At 45.2% G+C, this 22,502-nt stretch overlaps 1 protein-coding gene across 1 annotated transcript in view; it reads left to right on the forward strand.

Annotated features, from left to right (window-relative positions):
* The window catches only part of LOC122619289 (roundabout homolog 2), a 38,086-nt gene that overhangs the window by 12,416 nt on the left and 3,168 nt on the right, over window positions 1-22,502 (forward strand). The window contains exons 2-11 of the mRNA XM_043796126.1: window positions 4,817-5,010; window positions 11,415-11,517; window positions 15,360-15,644; window positions 16,130-16,270; window positions 16,342-16,473; window positions 16,594-17,898; window positions 18,010-18,108; window positions 18,282-18,522; window positions 18,948-19,108; window positions 20,373-20,664. Of these exons, the coding sequence (XP_043652061.1) occupies window positions 4,817-5,010; window positions 11,415-11,517; window positions 15,360-15,644; window positions 16,130-16,270; window positions 16,342-16,473; window positions 16,594-17,898; window positions 18,010-18,108; window positions 18,282-18,522; window positions 18,948-19,108; window positions 20,373-20,664 (2,953 nt within the window). The remainder of the gene's footprint in view (window positions 1-4,816; window positions 5,011-11,414; window positions 11,518-15,359; window positions 15,645-16,129; window positions 16,271-16,341; window positions 16,474-16,593; window positions 17,899-18,009; window positions 18,109-18,281; window positions 18,523-18,947; window positions 19,109-20,372; window positions 20,665-22,502) is intronic.

A 22,502-nucleotide genomic window follows, 5' to 3' on the forward strand; every position in this document is an offset into this window, starting at 1 on the left:
AGGGGCACAAAACTTTCTGCTCAGCTCTCAATGCAAATGTGTGAGCTCTCCCGTGCGCCCTGAATTATTTATACTGCTGCCACTCTATATGCACAAGTCGAAGTTGCCTAAGCATAAATAAAGTTGGCAATAAAAAAAAAGAAAAAAAGCAGGGGAAAATTGAAGTTTTCCCGGGCTGTCGAATGCATCATGACTCTTGAACATTTGAACTGGTCAAAACCCACTTCGAGGGGTGTTGCGAACAATTAGAAGAAGTGTCACTTCACCACACCCCCACAATGGAAAAGGGGGGTACAAAAATACAAAAAAAAACAATAGAAAACCAAGTTAAAAGAAGTGAGTCATGGCCAAACAGCCAAACACCCTTGTCTGCGATTGGAAGAGTAAAATGGTACAATTTATGGTTGTTTCGGGTTGTTTCTGCCGTTGTTATAACGATGGCTGTGCGTCGTTATGATTCATAACTAAACAAGAACAGGCAAAGAACTCTCGACAACATCCCCGGAAACAATTTGCGGCACACGAACACGAGGCGTTTACAAAAGTTTAATTTCACTCACTTTTTGTGGACGGTGGTTTTTTTCTCTTTTATTTTCAGTTCCTGCCAGTGGGAAATGTTCACGAAAACTTGGCCCTTTCTGTTGTTGTTTCATTCGAAATTTACATATGAAATATATGTGGAATCGCAATGGAGTCAGTATGTTCTGGGTATTCACTTAATTTTGTTTCAATACATTGAACTAGAGCGATTTAACTTGAAGCTCAACATTGTTTTTAAGGGGATTAATAAGTGTACTCGTATCTTAAATACTTCCACGTACAAGCCACTTTCTCAGCTGCAAAATCTTCTACTTAATTATATTGCTCTTCTGGTAAGAGCCTTTTCGACCAACGCGTGCATGACAGCCATCATTTAGCAGGATGAACATGCATATACATATTAGATATACATATAAGATATACACATTAGATATACATATTAGATATACATATTAGATATACATATTAAATATACATATTCTGTGCAATTTGGAGAGCTCCTCCATCGCTAAATGCCCCACTGACACCCATCCGTTATTGCCGCCTTCGCTGTCTTCGCTGTCCTCGCTGCCTACAAGACACATTTCCCAAGCAGCTGTTGCTGTGTCTGCTGCTTTTCACGTAAATTATGGCAAAATTTAATTATTGCATTGGCCGTTCTACTTTACTTAGCAGGACGAAGGGTGGGGGAGCCCAACTAACATAGTTCCTTAGCCGGTGGCAGCAACAAAAGCGATTACAACTACGGCTGTATGTCGAAAAGTACGCTACTAAAACAATTAGCAAGTCTCAGAACGGGGCTATAATTAAAACAACAATGGGGATAAGGAGTCCCACACACACACACACACAAACTCTACACATACTGACTGCCTTTGATTGATGATGCAAAAGCAGCTAAAGCCGGGCTGCCCCTTGAAGTATGCAACACATAAGCAACTTGCAAAGGCGCTGAAGGGACTCGCACTTTTTGGGGCAGCAACGGGGAATGGGGCGGTGGGGTGAAGGTGGTGCAGCTCCTGGGAGCCTTTGCTTTGTTTTTGACCCGCCAGCGCCGGCAACAAACTATGCAGTGCCACAAGCAACAAGAAAAGGAATCGGTGGCAAGAGCTGGCACAGCAAGAAGACGTTGGAATACCCTTGTATTTTCCAAAAATCATTAGGATAAAGTTGAGCTAGTATATCACTTTACCAAGCTCTTTAAAGCATATAATATTTTAAAATTAAATAGTTGTTTAAGATGTGCATTGGTCATATTCAGATACAACTATCACTCGGCTATACCCACTTAAGTTAGCGATGCCAGGAGGTAGCCAAGCAAATGTGTGTTATTATACACACACACACACACACATGCCCCGGGAATACCCCTCTATTTCCACTGTCTGCCGGCCAAAAGGAAAAGAAAATGTTTAAGGAAATTGCAGCAAATATTTTGCTTGTTAAGTGAAACCCAGTTTGGCGAAACGTTTTCCCAGCAATTTCTTCGGGCATTTCGACAACGTCTTCAGTCCTTGCTCCTGCAGTCCTGGAGTCCTGAAGTCCTGGAGAGAGAACTGCACCGAACTGGATTTTAGTTGCTTACTCGAGAAAACCAACGCCCCTCCACCAAAATGCACTGCACACAGCACTATTTGATGCATTTTGCATAAGCGCTGGGCAAATGCCTTTGCTGCTTTTATGCAAATTTCTAGCATTTTCCATGTCGTTACATTCTTCGTCGTGTTTTAGTTGCGCCGTAAATGCATATATGCATGCTACTCGTATACTCGTATGTGAGTGCAACTTTCCTTTCCTTGGCTGCTTTCCTTGGCATGCAATTAAATCTAAATTAGTAGGCCTCTGGGCCACATCTGGTTGCTGGTTGGCAAATTCGCCCTGTTTACTAATTGAATTATTCAGCTGCAAGTCGCCAAAGTTCTCCTCTGCCCTTTTTCGCCGGGCTTGGGGAAAATGAAGCGTAATCAAAACAAAAGCACCCAACCCCCAACTATTCGTTTGAACCCTTTTTTAGGTGTTGAACATCACCGCAGGGCCCAAACCGCACAAGCCAACTTTCGTCCTGGCGTGGTCCTTGTGCCTGGTCAGCAAAGATATGCACAAACAGGAGTAGCAGCCAAAAAAATTATGTCCTGGTTGAGCAACTTTCGGTGGTAAACACGCCCTCAACGCCCCTCTCCCTCTCTTTTTTCCCGTTTTTTTTGGTTTTTTTTATTATTTGGTTTTTGGACAACCCCACATGCGACATTTAACCCTCGAATTGTGCTCAGCGGACACATTGAATGCTTACACTTGGTCACGAGTTGTGTTGCCTCTGCTCTGGGACCTCTCGCAAATGAATGTGCACAAGGAATGGATGTTTTACGTGTTCCACTAATATAAATAAGTTTTGAGCTTGTTTTGTTTAAATTTGAACAGTTCTCAACTGAAAGTACCTATGACTGTTGAAGGGATCTCTGAGAAACTCCTTAATCACAGGGTATCCAGCGATCGTTTCTTCTGCCAGCTTTCTTTCATTTAGAAGTTCCTACTTCCTTCTTTTGTGATACTCCCCCGCCATTTGCATTTTTTTGTGTCCTTGCATGTTGATTTTTCGACTGGCATAACTGCTATTTCCATTCCCATTTCCATCGCCATTCCACTCCCATTCCATGCCCACTCCAGCGCAGTGTTTTATTTTCATTTTCGTTGTTGAAATAACATTGACATGCCGTCTTGCTGGTTGACCCCTGGCTCCCCCCCGCACGGGGGTGGAAAGTTCTCCTGGCAGCAGGACATGCAACACGTCTATGAGTTTCCAACCCCCAACCCCCCCGAATATTTTCCCGGAATTCGATTTCCAGCTTGCGACTTGCTGCTGGGTGCAACGTCTGCCCGCCGCTTTTGTTGTTGCTGCTCGCTCCGGATGACATGCAACTTTTGCCCTGGGCTGTTTGTTGCTGTCGTTGTCGTGTTGCAATCGACAACAAACTGGAAGAGCAACAAATGCTGCCTCGACTGCCTTTTATTAAATAACGTTTCAATATTCCAACATTTTCTGACATATCAATTTTCGCGTGGCGTAGCCGCCATAGATATATAAAGTCATGCACTGCCAGAAATAACTTTCGACTATTCCGAAGTTCTTACCAATTATTCTTCTCATATAAAACAACTCATGATTAGTTTGAACGATTTCCTACTTTGCCTCAGTTAGTATCTAGTATCCTGCATTTTATTTATGCAAACCACGTAGTTTCTTATATTCTCAGTGTAAGAGAAATACGTTTATAGATTTCAGCTGCGATATGAATAAAGTTTTGCATCTTGCTCAGTTTGCTTGGCGAGTGTTTGTGGGTGACAGCAAATTGTTTAGATATGGCATGAAAATTGAAATTTATGTCCTTGCCATTGACAGATTGCTAGCAGCAAATACTCGAGAGTTGGTCTGCGGTTAGCAAATAAAGATTGTGCGATTTCGCAAGTGTTCCTGAATGCTTTGCTGGGGTGTTGGGCGTGGAAAGCGATTGGAAAATGGATTTTCTTTCGACTGCGTGGGTGGAAAGTATGGCGGAAAGCTCCGATCAATTTGAGCAATTGAGATTGCGGAATAGCGTCGCAATAGCCATCCATTTGTAGATTAACCGCGATTTCGGATTCAGCCAAAGTTGCTCTTTCCTGAGACCTTTTTCTCTGGCCTTTAAGTTTTCAAATAAAGTTTTTAATAGGAAGGCGAGGGAATAACAAAAGACTATGCTAATCCCTGGCTTATCTAACCTATGAACCCCGCCCTTTTTCTACCTTTTCCACCCAGTTAATTTCCCAGCGTTCGCATTATGCAAAACAAAACAAAAAGGGGTGAAATGAACAGAGAAAAAAACTACTTAGCTGCTAAGCTGCCGGCTCTTTTGCCGCATATGCAAATCTAAACAAATTAATTCCAAACTGAGTCCTTTGAGCGGCAGTCCTTCGCCCCCCTCCCCCCGCCCACCAACTTGCAGCCCTCATTTGCTGCAGTTTCAGCTGCAACTTCATTTGCAACGTCAACGGCAATGCGCATTAACATTGTTTTCCTTTGCCAACGAGCGTTTTTCCTTCTTTTTTTTTTTTTAAATTTTTTGTAATTTTTTCGTTTCTTTTCGCATTTATACAAACCGCTGACGATGATGATGACGCCGCCGCTGACTGACGCAGCGGAAAACGGAAGTTGGAGCCCCCTTTAAAACACATACATATATATAGTATATATATGCAACATTCCTTTCATACCTTTATCTCTCTCTCTCGCTCTTTCCAGGATCCCATCCGCCGCGAATAGTGGAGCATCCCATAGATACGACGGTGCCGCGACACGAGCCAGCCACGCTTAATTGCAAAGCCGAGGGCAGCCCCACGCCCACCATCCAGTGGTACAAGGATGGGGTGCCCCTGAAGATCCTGCCGGGCTCCCACCGCATCACCCTGCCCGCCGGCGGATTGTTTTTCCTCAAGGTAAGAAGGAAAATTGAAAAGGTTAAGTGCAGCCGGGGGTAAATGGAAATTGGGATACCTGGATGTGCAACGCGAATGATTGTGGTGTTTATAGCAAAGTGTGCTTAACATAATAATCCACTTTTTAGAGAAGATGCAAACTTATTAGGATAAATAAATAAGATTTGAAAAAAGCTCTGGATGTTAAATTGTTCAAAAAATGTATATCTATATCACAGCATAATATCTATAACTATATAACTATATAAAGTATTTTCAAAGAGTTGCTGAATAGTTATCCTTCCAATAAGATACTTTTTAACCTGGTACTAGCCGAATGGCCCGCGGTGTATTTACATCATTTCCCCAGCTTGGATTTCTTCACTTCAGTTCGTCCTGCCGTTCTATTTGCATGCATAATTATTATTTCAGTTGAGTTCCATGCTTTCACTCATAATGAAAGAGACAATGGAGAGAGGAGCAAAAGCAAAGAAGATCCTGCGAGCTGCTTAAAAAATATTCATTTTGCCAGGCCATCTGTTGAGTGATGAGCAAACTAATTGCTTTTATTTTCAACTCTCCTTTGGCGGCCAACTTTTTGCGTTCGTATCATTTGGCGGCAAGCTGCAAAAATATTTTTGCACAAAAATTGTTCGCTCCTCGCTGGGCAACAACTTCATTAACGCAAGGTAAACAAACATTAAGGGGGGGAAAGTCGGAAAGGAAAAGCGGGAAAGCGGGAAAAGCAGAGAAAGGCAGCAGCAGAGAAAGCGGCAGGCAGACAAATAAAGACGTAACGGAAGTCAGTGGCAGCGGAGCCAGCAGAAGTCAGCTGCAGCCTGATGAGTTCTGATTGGGAGAAAGAGGGATGGCTGAACACTGAGAGAAATATATACATACTTTAATGCATTCTTTAGTAGTTAGGGTCATTAGCTATTCAAAACACTAGCCACTTTGACTGTGGGACCCTTTTTAGCCAAGTTTACAGAATAAATTCCTAAAGAATGTCCCAATTTTTACCTAAACTCAAAATTCTAATATCTCGCTATTGAAAGCCTACTATTTTTTTTATAACTTTCTTAAAAAATATTCAAAGATGGAGTGTCATACCTCATTAAACTCGTAATAAAATTTATAATCGAACTGCATTCACACATAATTTTATAACTCTGAGCTTGCCACTTTTCACACTCGATCTGCCTGGGTGTCTGGGCGCTTATGGTTCTGCATTCTGTATTTGTACTTGCCGCATGCCACTGTATTTGTTTATCACTTAAGTGCAAAAAGGGATTTGAGCATTTTCCTTCAGCCAGCCATTGCCATTGCCACTGGCACTTCCAGACTCCGGCTTCCGCTGATGCCTGCGAAATGTCGCTGGAGCTTCGCTTTTTGCGGCGCTCTCCTAACGACTTTTAAATGAATTAATTCCACTGGTGTCCTGGCACCACATCCTGCCTTCTAATGTGTCCTTTGCCTGCGCTGAGCCACGTTTTATGGCGTTAGTGGCAATGGTGGGCTTGCCTTTGATACTCTTTAGTTCTGAAATCACTCTGTTCCAAAAGTTAAAGTGATGGAAAAGGAATCTTTCATATTAAGTCCAAAATGGTAGCCTACGTCTTGCTAGAATTTAGTAACTTTGTGGAAGGTCCCTGACCTATCTCCTTACTTTATTTACAACTCCGTAAATGTTCCACAGGCCCAGCGAACAAATATACTTCACATCATTTCATTGCTCCCCAGAGGCATAATTTAAATTCTAATTCCGACAGCCTCCCACTCCCCGCCAAAGGACATTCATCTTACTTATAAGTGCCAGACCACTTCGAAGGAAACTTCAACCAGACATTATTGCTGTAACGATGGAGCCCCGCAAGTGTGCAACACTATCGAATGTGGCGCCTCAAAACAGAGCGAGCTGAAAGGAAAATCCCTCTTTAATTTAGGGCGCAAAAATAAAGTTTTCCTTCCCTAGCTTTTTTCGGGGGCCTTTAAGTGCTGAAGGCGAGCGGAGTGTGGTCGGGAAAATGTAGAGGCGAATAGGGAATATGCAATAAAATACAAAAGCATGTACAATGTGTATATTTGCGGGAGATGGGGAAAACTCCATCTTTTTGGCCAAAAAAATAGGAGAAGCAAGCTGGAAGCGTAGTGAGAAGTGACACGGAGCAGCGAGCGATGGCAAGACAGACAATAATTTACGTAGCTCCACGACAGGAAAATGGGGAAAAAAAAGGGCAGAATCGAAGAAAAGTCGGGAAAACGCACACACACACACTCGCAGTGGAAACAAATGTCTGCGTGTAAGTGTGCGTGTGGTTGTGAGCAGCACTTTCCGCACATCATCTGGTGGCAGGTCCTTAAAGCTGGCACTCGTGTTGAGTTCTCAAGGAGTCACGAAAACGGCAATGGGTTATGCTAGGAAACTAGTCTTAATATAGATAGATACAGTAAGATGGTAAATCAACTGAAATATTTATTATCAAAGGAATTAAACTTCGAAAACAGTTGAATATATTTAACTTAGCAGGTCAAACTCTGAGGCATTTCACGACTAGCCATCTCCAATGTCGCTGCATGCAGAGACATCCTTCTGCTTTTCACGTCCTTGACTACAGCTACCCGAGTCCTCTATTCGCTCTGTCTGACTCTGAAGTGCTAGCATGCACTTACACATGCGTCTGCCTGCTGCCACCCCACTTCCCACCCACTTTCACCCCACTTTCACCCTACTTGCAACCCCCTTCCGCCCCTCTACCACGCCCCTGCTGCTTCCTTAACGTTTATTTAAATGTCTGCCACATTTGGCCATAGTTTCTTTGCCGCCCCAGAACTACTTATCCTCGCCGCCCGCCGGAGGAAACTTTAAAAAGGCAATCAGACGGCGAAGGACGAAGGGCGGAGGACGAATAAATCAAAGCGCGACTTTGGATGCTGGCTGATTGCATTTTGGAGGTGCTGCCTGGGAGGAGCTTAATTAAAAAGCAGTCGGGGCTGAAAAGTGAATGCCTCCTCGTTGGGCGGAAATAACTTTATGCACTTCACTGTACAGTGAGCACATTTTAATGAGTTTACAAACGCTCGACACATTCGCAGGGCCATAAAATAAAAATCTCTTCCCCCGAGCACCTATATGCACATAAATAAATAAATACACGGCTCAAGCCGAGTTGAGTGGTGTTGGGGCCAACGCGGCGTATGAGTTATGTTTTTATGCGCAGGGCGACGATTTTTCCATCATGTGCTTTTATTTTTTTAATGTTTTTTCTTTTTTTTTTTGCTTGCCGCTGCCTCAGGGCTGTTTATTAACTGAAGGTGTGAGAGAAAAATGCTTTTGAGCCGCGTTTAATGAATGAGCGGAAGGATGAGGGGTGGTGAGGGGGAAAACAGGGCTTAAGGAATTTCCCTGGATGATTGAATTAGTAGAGGGAGAGGGAGGGGAGCAGAGGTTAAAAAGGGGAGGGGGCAAGGCGGGTTTTTAATGAGCAGATTAACGGGGAAGTGGGGTTAAGGCCTCAGAATGAGGCAAGACTTATTAAAAGGAATAAACAAGAAGTACACTTGCTTTCAAAATACTTTTTTAATGGAGTTTTGGTGCTTCGCCAAAGTTGGAAGCCATGCAGAACTTTGATTGACATGTTTTTCATTTATTTATTTCGTAATTAATTAAAAAGAACTCACTCATTTATTATTTAATAACTATATTACTGCCTACTCTCAAGAGAAGTTACTCGAATCTAATTCACAAAGAAAATATAATTAATTTAAGCAATGTTCAAAATTAAAAATGTTATAACCTTCCCAAGCTTGTTGCTCTCAACTCTTTCGCTTTCCAAACTGAAAGTGAGAGTGTTTAAACCAAAACCAGAGCCATTCAGCCAGCAAGCAGATTTGCCTAATTCCATTTCGTTGCAGACTCGTTTCGGGCTCAATTAAAACCATTTACACGTCGCACTTTACACGAGCTTTAAAATTTAAACCAAATTATAAAACACTCAAGAGTTAGAGAGGGGAATCCCCCCCTTCATATAAAAAACGTGCAAGGGAGGCGGCAGCAGATAGGCCATCTCACTCTGGCGCACGCAGCAGACAATTACGAAATGTTGCAACATGAAAACGGGAATGGCTCCCAAATGAAATGTTTGAAAATTTATGGGTATTTTAAATTAAAACGGAAGCGTGTTTTCAACGCGCTCCTCTCGCACACAGGCACACAAACACAGAGACACACACACAGAGACACTGTGGCAGTCACACAGATACAGCCAATATATTTTATAGCTCCCCCTTGTCACCCAGAAAGGCATGCCCCCCCATACAAAAGTTGCACGTAGCACACGGCGAATATTTTTCCCCAGCTGCTGCTGTTTTATTTTTTGCTCTTTGGTGTCAAATCAGTTTCAATGTTTGCACGCACAACAACAACAGCAACAACAACAACAACAAGGCAAACAAGAAGCGGCAAATAATAACAACAATAAACAGCAGCAACCAATTCGCTGCGAATCGCCGGGCTCAAGTCATTAAAGATATAAATAAATTTATGTGACTTCTGGCCATGTTTTCTTCGTTTTCCGCTTGTAATCCCGCGTTGTTCTTCTTTAGTTGCCAAAACCAAATTAAATTTTCAGCAGAGGGAAAACAGGGAAAACGGAAAAATAAGGAATCCCCCATCTCTATAATGTCGAGTATTGTTGCTCAGCCTTAAACAGCTTAATCACTAGTAACTTCACAGGTCTACTGGCTTCTTTTATATTCAAATTTAAATACAAGTATTTTCTCCGCTTTCTTCATCTGATACAACGGTTGCCATTGCAACGAATATTGTTTAATTTTATTCCAGATTTGTGCCTTGGCTCCCTCCCAAAAGGATAGTGAGCACGGCTCCTGGGCCGAAGTCCTAGTAATTCATTTCAATTTTTAATGGGAATCCGCCCAGTGGCCAGCTAATAAGCTTAGCTTCGGCTTACCTTGCCCAGGGACCACGTTGCGTATGCTGAATATTCAGCTCGCCGGTTGGCGATGGAAATGGGTCAGTGGTAGTGGTTAGATTGAGTTGGCCAAGTTCCTTGCTTGGCTTATCAAAGTTGACAAAGCCGCGTAGGAGTAAAAGTTCAGGTGGAAAGTAGCGGTTGACTTTAAACTGACCTGATTTGCAGGCAAGGAAAGAAGTACAAGAAAATTAATGAATATTCTTGCCAAACCCTCTTCAAATGTGCCCATACTTACACGACTTTAACCACCTTTAAGAAGCAGTGAGCAAAAGATAGCGTAGTAAATGTATCTGCCGCACTTTGAGCTACGTAATCTTGCAGCCTTTGAGCTGCTTCGTGTGTTGTCTCTGTTTTTAGTCCTTGGCAAGTCGCACACATATGAAGTATGACAATCGAGGAGCCCGAGGCGCTTCAACTTATTTGTTTTATAAAGCGCACCCGCGGCTCAGGACTCGGGATTCAGGACGAAAGAGCAAGGAGCAAGGGACGACATGTGTGTGTGTATACAGCTGGCGAAGGAAGATTAAATGAAAGAATAATACAGCTGAAGAACCCTTTTGTCATCTTCACTTAGCGCAACACTTAATTTCACTTGGATGAGGCACAAGTTGTGTAAATTGTGCGAACTTTGTTGCTGCTGCCGTTGCCTCTTCTCATTTTCTCCCGCTGCAAGGAGCAGATAAATATGCCACACACAAACACACACACACACACCATACACACAGGACTCAAACACACTTAGTTTGACATTTAATTTTAAGCGCATGTTGGGGAATTCTTTTGTGCTCCGAAAAACAAATAAACAAACACTGCAGACAACAAACCCAAAGGGGGAAGGACTCAACAGAAGGGGGATGCCACGAGATGTAGCAACTATAAAGTTGCTCGAGAGACATTTTATGATTTGAGCACTTGGAGGCAGCAGACGCGCAACAGACAACAGATTGCCGTCTGTTTTATGGCCTCGAATAACCAAGGGGTTCACGGATAGGAAGCCGGACGGAAGCCCATCCTTTGAAGGAGCTGGCATCTAGTCCTGGAGAGTCGGCAAATCAACGTCTTAGGGCTTCTGGATTGTGTATCCCAGAGTTGTGTCTTTCCCAGTTGCCATTTGTGAAATTACAAATTTGCGAAGTTACAGATTGACGCAGAAGAGCGAGTTGAAAATACCCTTTGAATTAACAAATAAGGAAAGGGGATATCGGCTATTATATGATTTCAAAAGGATAAATCAAAGTGCGTTACAAAATCCAAGTATCCCCAGCTGAGTGCCTTTCCATTTACTACTAAAACGTGCTCATTTCAATTAGAATTACCCCCAGTTTGCCCCCGGTCCTTGATCCTTTCTCAAGGTCCCTGCAAACCATTTTTTCACAGCACTCAACTCAACTCATTCTAATGCCACCATCGTTTCTTATCCACATCTTTTTGCAGGTTGTCAATTCACGTCGCGAAACAGATGCGGGAATCTACTGGTGCGAGGCGAAGAACGAACTGGGCGTGGCAAGGAGTCGCAATGCCACGTTGCAAGTGGCGGGTAAGTCATCGCAAATCCACGCCAGTCCCCCAATGTCCTTACACTGACAAAAACACACAAGACTGGCAGAAAGTTAAAGTTAGCTTGGGAACTTTTGAATCATTCAAAGGAAACATATAGATGAAAAATGCTAATATGTCAATATAATAGTACTTACTTCACACTAATGTTTGTAAACGTTTACAAATAAGCCCTATTTTTCTCTCTGCATCGACTCCTCTCTAGCAGCGTGTGGTGTGCGTTTTTAATATTCTAAATTGATGTTGATTTTTGCTGCTGCTGCTGATGTTCTTCATGTTGTTGTTAGCTCAGGGGGGTGGGGATTGGGAAAGTGGGGTCGTACTAGCTTTGCCCTTTTCCCAGCCAGCAGCCCAAATCACCCGCCCACTTAACTAACTAGCTGTGGAGCTGCTGCTGCGTATACAAGTTTTCCGCTCGAACGCACCCACTTGTCTTGCCACAGCTCTCGTGCCATCTCGCTCGCTCCACTTGTGGCCGTCTCTTTCTGGGGGCACGCTCTATTGCCGCCTCCATTAACCCGTTTTCATTTCAGTTTTTCCTCCCTCTTTTTTTCCTCCTATTTTTGGTTATTTTTGCCAGCTATTTTTTGCGATTCTGATGCCTTTTTAGCTCAGTCTGATATCCTTCAAAATGGCTGGAAGGGGTGAAGTGTGTGTGTGTGTATATGTGGGTGTGGATGTGCTGGTGTGTGTGAGCTGGATTTATTGGAGCATATGCAAAAACAAAAAGGCAGTGGCTGGCCATTTGGAAGTTGGGTCAGGTCTGAGATGAATTTTGATGGCCTATGTCATGGATTAATGCGTGGCCAAACAGAGGAGAGATTTAATTAAAATGGGCCCTTATTCTTCTTTGTTTTTTTAATATATTTTACTCTGTAAAGTTAACAAGAGGATTTTCGTACGGGATCAGCATAGTAGGGCACCTAAAAATGAATATAGCATAGGCCATGTGGCTCACTATATCCTGCAAGGTAACTTATACTCCTAACTTGATAAATAAAATCTTGAAATATTGCATATTATTCAAGAATTGTATTGTAAAGATGATAGATATTTCGTTTTTAGGATTGGGGTCCATATATTTTCCTCCTCAACAGTTGGGAGTTGGCTCCTATCCACCCACCAATGCCACCCATTCCAGTGCGACTGAGTCCGCCACTTTGTCTTTTGTTGGCTAATATTTCTTTTATTTGCCGCTGCCTTTTCATTCCTGGATGTCTGTCTGCTGGTCCGCCCAGGCCGCCCTGTCCGCCCAGGCCTGCTGTCATGTCCTGGATCTCCTCCCACATGAAAATCGATATTGCTCACTGTGTGGAGTTTATTTCGCCTTCGTGCTGGATTGCCCCTTCTTTGGCTGGTGTGTTTCCTGCTCTCCTCGAGTCCTGTTTAGCCGCAGCCCGAGTTGGGTTTGCTTTTTGCGGTATGTCCTTGGGGAATATTTTTCAATATTTGCATGTAAATCACGAAAAGCACGTCAAATTTGTTTGCTTGGTTAAAACGTCGTTATTGCGGCTTGCGGTGTGGGGTGTGTGGTGCGGGGAGTGCGGAGTGGGAGAAACCGAAGGCAAAAGGCGCTCACATTGATTGGGTTAGGCAATAAAAGAGCGAACTGCCAAAGGAAAAGCAAAAGGATAGGGAGCAGGAGCAGGAGCACAAACAGGACCTCCCTTCGTAGGCGGGCTCCCCAGTTCACGTGGCATTTCCTACGCTTTTTTCCGGGGCCGGGAGTTTGTCAATAGTAAACATAAGTTGCACATTGTGGGCACATAAGTACATACATTTGATGTTGTCAGCACAATTTCGCTTTGAGGGCTGTCAACGCACAGGAAGCCTTTGACCTGATATTAAAAGGAGTCCTTTGGCGAAGGAGCCACATGCTAAATGTGAGGAATTAGAAAATTGTAGGGGCATTATTTCCGCCGTTTCGCAATCATATCTGTAATTTGGTCGGATTACAGATATTAAAAGCTGACAAAACGAGCAGTAAATGCTGGCCTGTAATATTATTCCTTGGCGTGTTATTAAAGCGGCTTTGAAATGTAGTAAAGGTCATTGAAGCAGGACTAAACTAAATGTAAGTTACAAATGCCTATACAAGGCCTAAAGTTACCATATAACTTGGCTTCAGTGTTTCCCAATTAAGTCGGAGTTGTGTGTTCATTAGCTTAAATGGATCACGTCGCCGACTTGAAGTAGTTGCCATTTGGGGCATCCAATCATAAATCTCCCGTGGGCAGCAACACAGCCGCACTGATAAATGTAGATAAGCGGTCATTTATTAACTCATTATCAGCGGCTGTCCGAATTTGGCCGCTGGAAGCGATTTGCACCTTTGGAGCCGAGGCTTTTCCGCTCTCCGCTGAGCCTTTGACCCATGACCCCTGAACCGGCAGTCCTGCGAAGAGTGGGGAAACGCCGACGAGGACGAAGGACGCAGGACGAGGCCTACACAAGTTTTGCCCAGTGGCACTGAACCTGACACTGATTATGACTTTGATTAATTTATTGATGGTTGCCGTGTTTCCCGCTGTGAGAGCTTCCTTTTCCTTTTTCTGCTGTATTTCACGGTTCCATCAAAAGTTTGCCAGGACTTTAATGTAGCCTTTGTGGGTGGAAGGAGGTTGGCTCCCCTCTTTGATTCGAGCTGATTTATTGCGCTTCAACTTTAAATTTAATAACAGTCATGGTTTTAGCACATTTTTGCATAACCAAGACGGGCAAACTAAACCAAAGCATAAACCGAATCTCGACCGAAAAAATGTGTAAAAGAATTCGCTTATTCACTTTGTAGATTAAAAAAAAAAGAAGAAAAATAAAGGAAGAGCGAAATTTAATTTACGTAAAAGCTGCTTTCGCTATGGATTTATTCGTTGAATATACCAGCCCACACATACATACATATATATATATAAAGTATACTATATTTTTTCGCTGCACAAAAGGTTGCTTTTGAGGGCAAACGAGAAGAGTCAAGAAAAAAAGTGGAGAAATTCACTTCGCTTCGCTTCGCTTTTCAAGTGCTTGAAAGTTGCTTGATTTATTACACCAGAAGCACAAATACCAGCGGAGTTGCCCAACTTTCGTTCTCTGATCCTGATATGCACACAGGACAAATAGAGCGCTGAGGTGTGTGCGGATTACTCCGCTCCCCGCTGACCGCGCTCTCAAAGGACATGGGACAAAGGACCAAGGACCAGGGACGAATTATCCTGCTCCAAATCTGCGACTGCTGAGGCAAAATGTTGATAATACTCTGATTTACTATGCAAATGGAGCGAGCTCGCAAATGCGTTTCGGGAATAAATGCAGTGGCGCTGATTGTGGCTGAAAAATGCTCGAAAGTAATGGGAAATAAAGTATAAAAGAGATTTTAGGGAAAGCGCTTAAAAAGTAGCTCAAAAAGTCCAATCAATTTCCCACTTTTCCGCCTGGCATATCGAACCTAATTAAATTAGCCTAAGAGCAGCGTGCAAATCCCAATTTTTTACAAATTAGAGGCTCATCTTTCTCCGAATGCCCCGCTTGCCCCACCTTGTGGCGCATAAAAATCACATTTATGCCATTTACCCACGATTTATCTTTGCTGTCAGGCCGCAAACACGGGCTTTCTCGCACGTTGGGAAAGAGCGAAGGCCGGGGGTCAGAGGTCAAGGCAGCGGGAGGGACCACGAGAGGGACACCGACGTGGGGCATTTATCATGCAAGACCCCCCTGGTAATTTATAACCCCCAACAAATGGACAGGCCACACACACACACACACATACTATCCGTAATAATCATTTGCTCATCTTTCAACCACTGCCCCATCTTCTCCATCCAGTGCTCCGCGATGAGTTCCGCCTGGAGCCGCAGAACACGAGGATTGCCCAGGGCGACACCGCCCTCCTCGAGTGCGCCGCCCCGCGGGGAATCCCCGAGCCGACGGTCACCTGGAAGAAGGGCGGCCAGAAATTGGATTTGGAGGGCTCGAAGCGGGTGCGCATCGTTGACGGCGGCAATTTGGCCATCCAGGATGCCCGCCAGACTGACGAGGGTCAGTACCAGTGCATAGCCAAGAATCCTGTCGGGGTGCGCGAGTCCTCGCTGGCCACTCTCAAAGTGCACGGTAAGCGATTAACCCATTTCATCAAGTGTGCTTATCAAAAGCAAGTAATGTTGATTATGTTGGCTGATTTTTAAGAATAAGAATATCTTTATAAATTATGCGGTAAGCGATTAACCCATTTCATCAAGTGTGCTCATCAAACCAAGAAAGTAATGTTGATTATCCGCCTGATTTTTAAGAATAAGAATATCTTTATTAATTATGTGTTGTTATGTTTACTGCCATTTATTTAGTTTTATGAGTTTTCCTTATAAAGCTGTGTATACTTTAGTTTCCTTTTCATATATTTCATTCCTCGTTACTGGGCGTATAAAAGCCCTCAAGGGTTAACGGCTAGAAAAGGGTCCTTACCCCAGCACCTCCAATCAATGTGTCATGTCCAATTTGCCGGCATGTGACTAGGGTTGGGCTTTGGCCCGAGGGTTTGAGGTTTTCTGATTAAATTGCCGCTTATCATTTCCCCCGTTGCCTCCATTCCATTGCAGTCAAGCCGTACATCATCCGGGGTCCGCACGATCAAACGGTTTTGGAGGGCGCCTCGGTGACCTTTCCCTGCCGCGTGGGTGGTGACCCCATGCCGGACGTGCTGTGGCTGCGCACTGCCTCGGGTGGCAACATGCCCTTGGGTAAGCTACCGCCAACAAGGCATTCTAAATTGAGTTGGTGCTTAGGCAATGGTTTACTATTTCTCTTGAAGATCGAGTGAGTGTGCTGGAGGATCGCAGTCTGAGACTGGAGCGGGTCACCATCGCGGACGAGGGCGAGTACAGTTGCGAGGCGGACAATGTGGTGGGCGCCATCACCGCGATGGGAACTCTGACTGTTTACGGTAAGCAACTTCTTGGGAGATTCCCGATTACACCATTACCCTATAATAGACAACCGCTAGTTGGGCACTTTAGCTAATTAGTCTACCCATGCTCCTCCACCCCGCGCACTCACACTGTAGCCCCCCCGAAATTCATCCAACGTCCTGCGAGCAAGTCCGTGGAGCTCGGCGCCGACACATCCTTCGAGTGTCGAGCCACCGGGAACCCCAAGCCCACCATCTTCTGGACCATCAAGAACAACAGCACGCTGATCTTTCCCGGCGCCCCGCCCTTGGATCGCTTTCACAGCCTCAACACCGAGGAGGGTCACTCGATACTCACGCTGACCAGGTTCCAGCGCACGGACAAGGATCTGGTCATCCTGTGCAACGCCATGAACGAGGTGGCCAGCATCACCTCACGGGTGCAGCTGAGCCTGGACTCGCAGGAGGACCGACCTCCGCCGATCATCATCTCCGGCCCGGTCAACCAAACGCTGCCCATCAAGTCGCTGGCCACGCTGCAGTGCAAGGCCATCGGCCTGCCCAGTCCCACCATCTCCTGGTACCGCGATGGCATACCCGTGCAGCCCAGCTCCAAGCTGAACATCACCACATCCGGCGACTTGATCATATCGGATCTCGATCGCCAGCAGGACCAGGGCCTCTACACCTGCGTGGCCAGCTCGCGAGCGGGAAAGTCCACGTGGAGTGGCTTTCTCCGGATAGAGTTGCCCACCAATCCGAACATCAAGTTCTACCGAGCGCCGGAGCAGACCAAGTGTCCCAGTGCCCCGGGACAGCCCAAGGTGCTGAACGCCACTGCCTCCGCACTGACCATTGTGTGGCCCACCAGCGACAAGGCGGGCGCCTCCTCGTTCCTGGGCTACAGTGTGGAGATGTACTGCACCAACCAGAGCAAGACCTGGATACCCATCGCCTCGCGACTCAGTGAGCCGATCTTCACGGTGGGCAGCTTGACCCAAGGAGCCGCATACATGTTCATTGTGCGAGCGGAAAACTCACTGGGCTTCTCGCCACCCTCGCCCATCTCGGAGCCCATTACGGCGGGAAAAGTGGTGGGCGTGCGGGATGGCAGTGAGAGCACGGGCACCTCACAGCTCCTGCTCAGCGATGTGGAGACGCTGCTGCAGGCCAACGACGTGGTGGAGCTGCTGGAGGCCAATGCCAGTGACTCGACGACCGCCCGCCTGTCCTGGGACATAGACAGTGGCCAGTACATCGAAGGCTTCTATCTGTACGCCCGCGAGCTGCACTCCACCGAGTACAAAATGGTAACACTGCTCAACAAGGGTCAGGGCCTGAGTTCCTGCACCGTGCCTGGCCTGGCGAAGGCCTCCACATACGAGTTTTTTCTTGTGCCATTTTACAAGAGCATCGTAGGCAAGCCCTCGAACTCGCGGCGCATGCGAACGCTGGAAGATGGTAAGGATCTGGTGTGGCCATCCCCTGCTCCCCTTATGTACTCGATCCCTGTCTTTCTGCTTTAATATTAATTAACTACTGGTTTTAAATGGACTTTAACTTCTTCCGCAGTTCCGGAGGCGCCTCCCTATGGCATGGAAGCCATCCAGTTCAACCGCACATCGGTCTTCTTGAAGTGGCTACCGCCACAGCCAAATCGGACTCGCAACGGTTAGTACATATTTGTGTTCTCATAAGTTAGGATCTTGAACATGATGATAGCAGTAGCAGATTCTGCCATAAGCTAACCAAATAGATGAATTCTCAGCTCTTTGTTTACGTTTAATTTCATTTTCTCTGTCCAACCGCCCAAATATGCAATTTGCAACCGCCCGGTGGCACAGGCATCCTCACCAGCTACAACGTGGTCGTCAAAGGGCTGGACGTGCACAATACGACGCGGATATTCAAAAATATGACCATAGACGCGGCCACGCCCACCCTGCTGCTGGCCAACCTCACCACGGGAGTCACCTACTACATCGCAGTGGCGGCTGCCACGCGGGTGGGAGTCGGACCCTTCAGCAAGCCCGCGGTGCTCCGCATCGATGCACGCACCCAATCCCTGGACACTGGCTACACGAGGTGAGTGGGCTGCACTGCGAGAAAAAAAGAGTTAATTAAAGTTACAAGTTAGATGGTAACTAATCAATTGCTTGATTATTGCCATCAATAAGTTAAACTCATTTGAAGTACACATTCAGTAAGTTGCAACCTTTTGGTCAACTTCTGTATTATACCCGTACTTTCGCTCAGTGCCATGGCCTTTTGTGTGAGGGCTCTGTGTGGGCGGGGGCCATTGTGGAGCTGCTCATTTGACTGCCAAGTGTCGCATCGAGGTCCACATCAATCCATTAACGGCCAACGACAATGGCCAACGACTTTTGCGACCATTAAACTAAGCCTCCGCCCGTACGGCACGTACGGAGAGCTCCATCCTGGCTAGCTCCATCCTGGATAGCGAACCCAATCTCATTCCTGGCTCTTCTTTATTGTGTTGCCTATTGCAGATACCCCATCAGTCGTGATATTGCCGATGACTTTTTAACACAGACCTGGTTTATCGTCCTGCTGGGCTCCATCATTGCCATAATTGTGTTTCTATTGGGCGCATTGGTTCTATTCAAGCGCTATCAATTTATCAAGCAGACCTCGCTGGGCAGTTTACATGGTGAGTGAACTTTAATTTAAATTTATACTTATTTCCCTTTTGTGCACTTCTCTTCTCTTTTTTGGGGGGAGCTTGTTCTGTTTTTTGTGAGAGTATTTACGGGTGAGTTGAAGTTTCATTTACTCGCGAAATGGGGGATGTTTAGACGGGATAATGGTTATAGTATTTAGGGCTTAAGGAGCTTAAAAACTCTGTGTACTGTAAATGAACATTTATGAGTATCGTTTGGCAGCAAGAATATACATATATTCAGACAGAGAACACAATTTGCATTCTGAATTTATTTCCCTGCAAGCCACATACCTCCGAGCTCCTTCATCTGGAAATGCTCCCCACTTTTATTGGACAATCTCCATTCCAGTCCGGGACATGCAAGCGTTTTGCTCTAGCTCCTCTGCGTAATCTATGATTTATGACTGAGCATTTATGGCCGGTCTCAATTAGGTTGCCATTTTGTAAGCCACAATAACTGCAGACATCGGGACACGCACTCATAACATTGTACAGACTCGAGAACCAAAACCCAGGGTAATAATCTTTGGCAGTAAGCCACAGCGCCAAGGTTAAACCGACTATAAAAAGATAAACAAGCCACGATAACTGGAGCAAATGTGGGGGAATCTTGGGGTAGTCGGAGTAGTAAGAGTTGGAGAGCTGGAAAGGGGGGCTTATATAGCTTAAAAGAACGACAAATGCTCACGTGAAAATCACATCAATTGTCTGACTGGAAAAGTCTAAATATAGTTGGAAAACAACGTCGTTTAGCTGACTGTGGTGAACTAGCGATACCCTGCGAAATATACATGTCAGGGAAAGACTGAATCTGTTACTTACGGACAGACATACGGACAAGTTAACGGACAAGCTGGCACAAACACACTTGGGAACAGAATTGAGGACATTCAAGCAGCAGGATGAAAAATACGCTTAAGGACCAAGCTAAGACAGATTTGCAGACTGAGTAGAAAGCACACAGGAATATCAAGCAGATTTACATAAAGAGCATGGCTCGTTTCTGAAATCAAATGCCAACTTAAGCGCACAACCCATCTACTTTGGCTGAACTGCAGGGCATTCGGGCGTGCAGGAACCTTAGCCAATTGAATATAAAAAGTAATTTCCGTCTTTTATTATTTGCACGTTACAGCGCAAGCTGGGCGATTTTAGTTTTAACGAGCCGTAATCATTGCCAACCCCTCCACATGGCGGCCATTTCGATGTATTCAGTCTCCCGTATGTACTTGTATTTTCTTTTTTATTTCAGGCAATCACGCAATCGGAACCGTGCGAAAGTTTCCAACATTGCCGCTAAATGGAGGCGGAGCCGTCGGTGCCGGTGGCGTTGGCTCAAATTCGACAGCCGCAACTGGGCAGAGTGGCCATGGCCTGTGGATCGATCCCACCAGCGGCGTTTGGCGACAGGCAGCTGGCAATCCAGGAGGTGGCTCTGCGGGCGGAGTGGGCTCGTGTTCGACAAAGGAGCAACTTCCGGGATACGCACAGGCCACCGCCCAACAGGGACAACCGCAGCCCACGCTGCTCCCTGATTACGAGAGGTGAGTCGGGTCTCCATCTCCGTCTCCTTCTCCTGCGACTGTTTATCTGCTCAGGAAGTTGCCTTAATATCCTGTCCACGCCTCGCTGACTGTTTAATTACAATAAAAAATTGGCGAGCGCACTGGCAAAGGATATAGGGTATCCTTGTTGTAGAAAGCAGGGGTGGTGCACTTTGAAAAAAGGCTACAAATATGTGAAGTTATAATGCGAAATGCCTTCTACACATGATCAATCCTAGCTGACTTTAAACAGCTTTCCATCTTATTAAAGGTGGCATGTTTTTCGTTCCGTGTAGCAAGAAACCGACTACTTGCTGTAAGTAAAAGATCCATAGCACTATTTACGAGCCGGGTCGTAAAAGATATTTTGTGGAGCTGCAACCGCTGCCACCATAAAGATTCCTCCGCCTCCCAAAACCGAGTCACCCTCCGAATGGAGGAATGGAGCAACTGAACCCTGTGCTCCATCGGAAAACCGAAAACAGAAAACCGCCGCAGCAACAACAAACGCCATTAAATTGTTACACTCGAACGGGTTTTACTTTGGGCCATGGTAACTTACTCCGCCACGAAATGTTTACGTTGGCAGGAGCGGCAATGCAGCCGTTATTTAATTTCCATATACGCAATTCGTTCATATTTCCTGGGGCTGTTTTATCTCCTGTTTTCTTTATTTTCCCGTTCAGGGCGGGGGGGTTTCCTTTAAAGGCTAATGAATTTTCCATTTGGGAAATGCATTTCAGTCGAACGCGGACTCTTAACCTACTTCCATTTAAGTTTGCTGCCAGGAAAACATGTTGAACTTAAAGGCAAGGATACTCCTATGTAACTAAATCTCGATTTTATGATTTATAAACTAAGCCCTTAAATTGTCACAGATTAATCTGTCAGTGATTTTGGCTAGGAACCGAAAGTTTTTGATCCCAATTTCAGATTGTGACTATCAGCCAAATAATTCAGTCAAATGCTTCTTGGAAAATCCTACAAAAGTTTCGATGAAGGCTCTTGTTTAAGCTCTTCAATTCGGGCTGCCCATTCGTACTTACGCATTCCATTTGGATTTTCCTTTCAGTTTTCACTCTGGAATTTATATAGAAAAACAAATTTTTTTTTGTGTTCCTTGCTGTTCCTTTAAGCTTAATGTACCGTTGTGGCAACAATAATAAAACAAAAGCAGCAATGCAAAAAATAAAACAAAATCCAAACAAGGGGCAATAAAAAAGTGGCAACTGCTGGCGACATATTGTCGTCCCGCTTCCTCCTTACACCTGTCCCACTCTCGCAAGCCGGAAAACTTTCGCGTATTTATTTGCGGCATCTTACGCATTTGTTTGTTTAGACTTCCTTCCCGCGCTCCCCGAGTGAAAAATCCGCCCACCTTTAACCCACCACGCGCTTTTCCTTCCACTTCACTTACAATTTGGAACAATTCGTACCACCCTCGCACGGGAAAAGAGAAAGCCTTCTCCGCCCCCGGAAAATGTGCCACCCCCCAATGCCGTTGCCACTTCCGTTACGCGATTTTCATTATTTCCGTTTCAATTTTTCCGTTGTACTCCCGCCGCTGCTCACTTGTAACAACGCTGTAAAGTCGTAAAAAGTATAGGTATAGGTATAGGTATATAGCATAAGCGCTGGAATACCAAAACAGGATCTTCTTTTATTTCGCTTGTTTACATAAACACTCCCCAGAAGTTCACTGCCGAAACACGAAACACGTGCGTCATTACCCAAAATTTCCAATTAAAATATTTAATTTCTTTCGCGGGTTGTCTGATTCGGAGAGTTCTTAGAGAACCACACCCCTCCACCCCCACCCCCCGCGGAAAACGCAATTT

Source organism: Drosophila teissieri, chromosome 2L, assembly GCF_016746235.2.
Source record: "Drosophila teissieri strain GT53w chromosome 2L, Prin_Dtei_1.1, whole genome shotgun sequence".
Classification (NCBI taxonomy): Eukaryota; Metazoa; Arthropoda; class Insecta; order Diptera; family Drosophilidae; genus Drosophila; species Drosophila teissieri.